The sequence below is a fragment of the Propithecus coquereli genome, unplaced genomic scaffold (genome assembly GCF_000956105.1).
Source record: "Propithecus coquereli isolate 6110/MARCELLA unplaced genomic scaffold, Pcoq_1.0 Scaffold491, whole genome shotgun sequence".
Lineage (NCBI taxonomy): Eukaryota > Metazoa > Chordata > Mammalia > Primates > Indriidae > Propithecus > Propithecus coquereli.
This window is the reverse complement of record NW_012150741.1, coordinates 652,427-656,602: the sequence shown is the minus strand read 5'-3', so window position 1 is coordinate 656,602 and position 4,176 is coordinate 652,427. Positions and strand designations below refer to the sequence as shown.

Below are 4,176 nucleotides of genomic sequence, written 5' to 3'. Positions count from 1 at the left end.
GGCAAGATTTGGCCCTGCCTGACTAAAAGTTCATATAAGGAAAGGCCACTGGAGGTTAAATCCTTTGGGATGAACTGCAGATTGTGGGCAAGGCAGTTTAGCAGAAAGACTAAAAAAACACTACAAATCATGTCCACAGAGTTTTATGATGGTTCTAGCAGATTTCCTAAGATCTGTCCTCCTTGCTTTCTGCCCTAGTATTATTCACAATATTTTTTTAATTAAATGAACCCAGGGGTTTCCAGTAGGAAAATCCCACTCTATTCTGTAAAATGGACTCTTCTAAACCTATAAAATAAGAATAAGCATTTTTAGAGTATATTCTTCTAAGTTAGCTTCCTCACCTTAACAAACTACCAGAATAATTTTCATGGTTAGTATGATTAAAGATAATTTCAGAGGTTACAATAAGTATCTTTACCAGCACCACTTTTAGCTCTCATCAAGGGAAAAGATGCAAAGTCACAAACTGAATTTGGCCTATATTCAAATTTACACAATATCTCATCATTTCTCTGGATTCTACAATGTGTAGCAAAATCCAATACCATATATACACATAGTAAGAAGCATTCACGCTCCTCATCAGGTCACTCCTAACCATACAAACCATACAATGGTTATACAACCTCAGAGTGGCAAAAACAAGGAATGACTGGTCATTCTTTTGGCATTTGGCCTATGTTTGTGTGAGTTATTACTATAAGAGGATCCACGCTGGTAACTGATGATTCGTGCTGTGCAGACAGATCTAATCCTCTCCTGTTATATGATAATGAAAGGCTCTATACAGCAAATGGATTCATTTCTGTAAGTGGCAGTGTTTGAGAGTCTCTCCTGGCCCCCGCCAATCTGCTAGGTTACCTTGCTTCTTTACTTGCTCCAGAAGAAGATCCTTCATGGCTGGCTCTTCTGCAAGGTCAGAGGGGACTTCACCTTCACTGTTGACAATACCCACACTGGCTCCGTGGTTAATGAAATACCTGTACAGACAAGACTCAGGATCAATATTATCTCTGTCAATCTAGTATCAATTTATATTCATGCATCTGGGGTTCAATGTACAGCAAAGCCTCTATTTGGGGGTTTTAAATATGGTCCCAGACAAGGCATTCCATTATTAATTTCTAACTCCATTAGCCTTCAATAATTAGCACTGGAGGCTTCTCCATTTCCCGACTAGAGCAATGCCAACAAATAGAATTTCTTTCACACTCACGTTACTAACCCCCATCCTCTGACTCCCAGTAGATAATACCATAAGGGAAGCATGCTGCCTTAAAACTCACCCACCATCCCCAACGTGCAAACACAGGTTTCCGAAAGGACTTACTGCACTTGCAATATTAGGAATGAAAAAGAGTCCCCAGGAAGATATGCAAAAAAATAATTCTCACAAAAACTTTCCCAGTGCCGCACTGGAGTTTAATAAGTAGTATTGTGGGTATGAAAATAGAGGAATAAAGCATGTGTCAAAATTTGCATGAATCTGTCTAAATTATGCCTCTGCAAAACTCTCCTATCAATCAGTCGTCTACATGAAATCTTCTTCTGAGAAGAAACTAAATTATTGAAGAATAAACATTAAAATGTTATATAATTCGATTCTAAATCCAAATAGAATAATCGATCCTGAAAAAGAAAGGTCTGTTAATTTCAATGCCTTACCTGGATCCTTTTTAATTTGCAAAGTGCTTTCACATAAAATTATATCATGAGTCTTAGGCAACATTATGAAGTAGGTAATGTGGGTATTACTACCACCACTTTAAGAAATTGAGGTCCCTACATGTTATTTAATAAATAATTTTCTCACAATCACAAATGGCAAATGGCAGAGGCTATGGCCCCAATTTCGACTTCAAGTCCAGTTCATCTTTCCTCTAGATCAAGCTACTTTTGGGCCAGTGAGAACCCCAGTAATGCTAAGGTTCTCATTTCTATCAAATACTCAAAAGTATTTACAGAAGAAAGAAAAACTATTCAAATTAGACTAAATCCATTCAACAATTCCATAAACATTTATTGGTCCCCTACTATGTTCAAGGGACCACATTCTAGACAATGTAGGAGATTTTAAAAAGATAATCAATAATTGGCTATTGCATTCAAAGAGTTGGCAGAGGAGAATGAAGTGATGAAGATCAGATTTAGACCATGTTTCTGCTTTCCCAGTGCCTAGTACCTGGTATAATAGAGCCTCAATAAATGTTTATAAATTTATAGATCAACTCCACATATATAAAGCTTAAAAGCATTCACAATTCATCTAATTTTCAACCATCTCTTTCCTTCTCTCAGTCTCACAGGAAGACAGACCTTATTCAATTGCAAGGCTAGCTCCTCTGTCTGTGTTCTTGATACTATCAAGTACCAGTATTGATAGACAGACAGATAGATAGATATCTATGCCCCCTTCATTTCCACATATTCAATAGCTCCTCTCTTTTGATTCCTCTCCCTCCGGCCAAAGGAACATTCTACTACACCTTCCCCACCATGAAAAATCAAAGTACAAATAATATACGTGGTAAGCACTCAATAAATGTTTATTGAACTGAACTGTACCCTGTCCTCCGTAATCAAACTGAACCACTTATTATGTGCAAATACATCCCACTCTCACTCAGCTCTCTTTCACAGTTCAAGTTGCTTCCTCTAACTAGATGGAACATTCTTCCTTCTCTTTTTCCTTGTAGAAATCTTTCACATCTTTCAAGGTGCATTTAAAATGCTTTTCCCTTCATGAAGACTTTGCCTGTTTTCGCCAACTGAATTTTCTCTTTTCTTCCTTTAACCCCATCCTCCCTCTTCCCCGCCCCTCGAACACTAACTCTGGACCTCTGTCACGACTTACACTGTACCTTGATGCAACCACTCCATTAGACTGAAAGCCACTTGAAGGCAACAACTGTGTCTTCCTCACTATTGTCACTGTCATGGCATCTGACACGTTCTCTTTACTCTTGGCACTCCATAAATACTGCTTGAATTACACGAAGCATCTTAACCACTCTGCTCTGACATCTATTTCATCCCTTATTAGATCAGGCACAATGTCATTCGGGTACACAGGCCTCTGTTTTCCCTCTTCAGATGTGCTTTTGGGCCACGATCAAGAAGCCGTGTTTCTAGGAAGTAATTTGGCTCTCCATTTTTTGATTTTCTCTAGTTTTAAGATAAAAAGTAAAAAACATCTTTAGTTTTACTTCTACCTGAACAAGAATTAAATATCAACCTATGAAGTCACATCTACTTTATTCCTGAGAATTCTTATAGTTGCCCAGAGGCTCAGAAATAGCTATTAGCTCAATAAATATGCCCTTGGAAAATAAAGACTTCCTATCCTTCCTAACTCATCACTGATATAAGGTCTTTTTGATACTATTCTAAGGAAGGAAGAAAAGACACGAAATGTATTCAAAAACTCAGAATAAATTAGCATCTCAATAAACTATAAAGCCAAATTAAATGCTGTACCTTTGGGTCAATCTGCTGCCTCTAAGTTAAATACTTATTCATAATAAAAATGTAAAAACACCCAGCTAACTAGCATTAAGCCTAAACTCATTTTAAAATGAGAAAAAAACAGCCTCCAAATGTCTCCTTTTTTGATGTATCATACTGAGTTCAAATATGAGACAAAAAAAAGATTATCATGGAACATGAAATAGAATGTACTCAGATTCTTCCTGGAAAGCCAGTTTGCCTTTATTCATTTCTATTCCCTTGAAAGTTAGAGTTCCTAATGATTCTGGGAATAAGGGTATAAAGTGTAAGATCTTTAAGATACAAAAAGAAAAATGAGGAGATGACTGAGGGCTGCTCTCATTAAAATAGTCTTTATTGGCCCTAAGGTAAAGCAACTAAAATGATAACACAAACAATGGGATTCTTTTCCATTATGGAAAAAACAATGCTACATACTGTAAATAAGTAAATAATGACAATGAAGTCAAAAGCTATCCAATAATGACATGCATAATGAAAGATAAATTAAAGAAGGCCATCCCTACAACCACCACCCTCTGCAATAGATTCTGGTCTAGATCATCTCTCTCATGGTCAGACTTTCATATTTCTAATTTATATGAGGAAACAGTAATTCTCACAGATTTATTTCATTAAAGATAATATTTTTTTGAGCCACAGATTGTTAAATTTTGAACTTATTTA

General features: G+C 36.6%; 1 protein-coding gene across 3 annotated transcripts in view; it reads right to left on the bottom strand.

Annotated features, from left to right (window-relative positions):
* Positions 1-4,176, bottom strand: part of PPP1R12B (protein phosphatase 1, regulatory subunit 12B) — a 229,418-nt gene that overhangs the window by 166,752 nt on the left and 58,490 nt on the right. For all 3 annotated transcript variants that reach the window (XM_012655952.1, XM_012655951.1, XM_012655953.1), the window contains exon 3: positions 865-983. In XM_012655952.1, the coding sequence (XP_012511406.1) occupies positions 865-983 (119 nt within the window). The remainder of the gene's footprint in view (positions 1-864; positions 984-4,176) is intronic.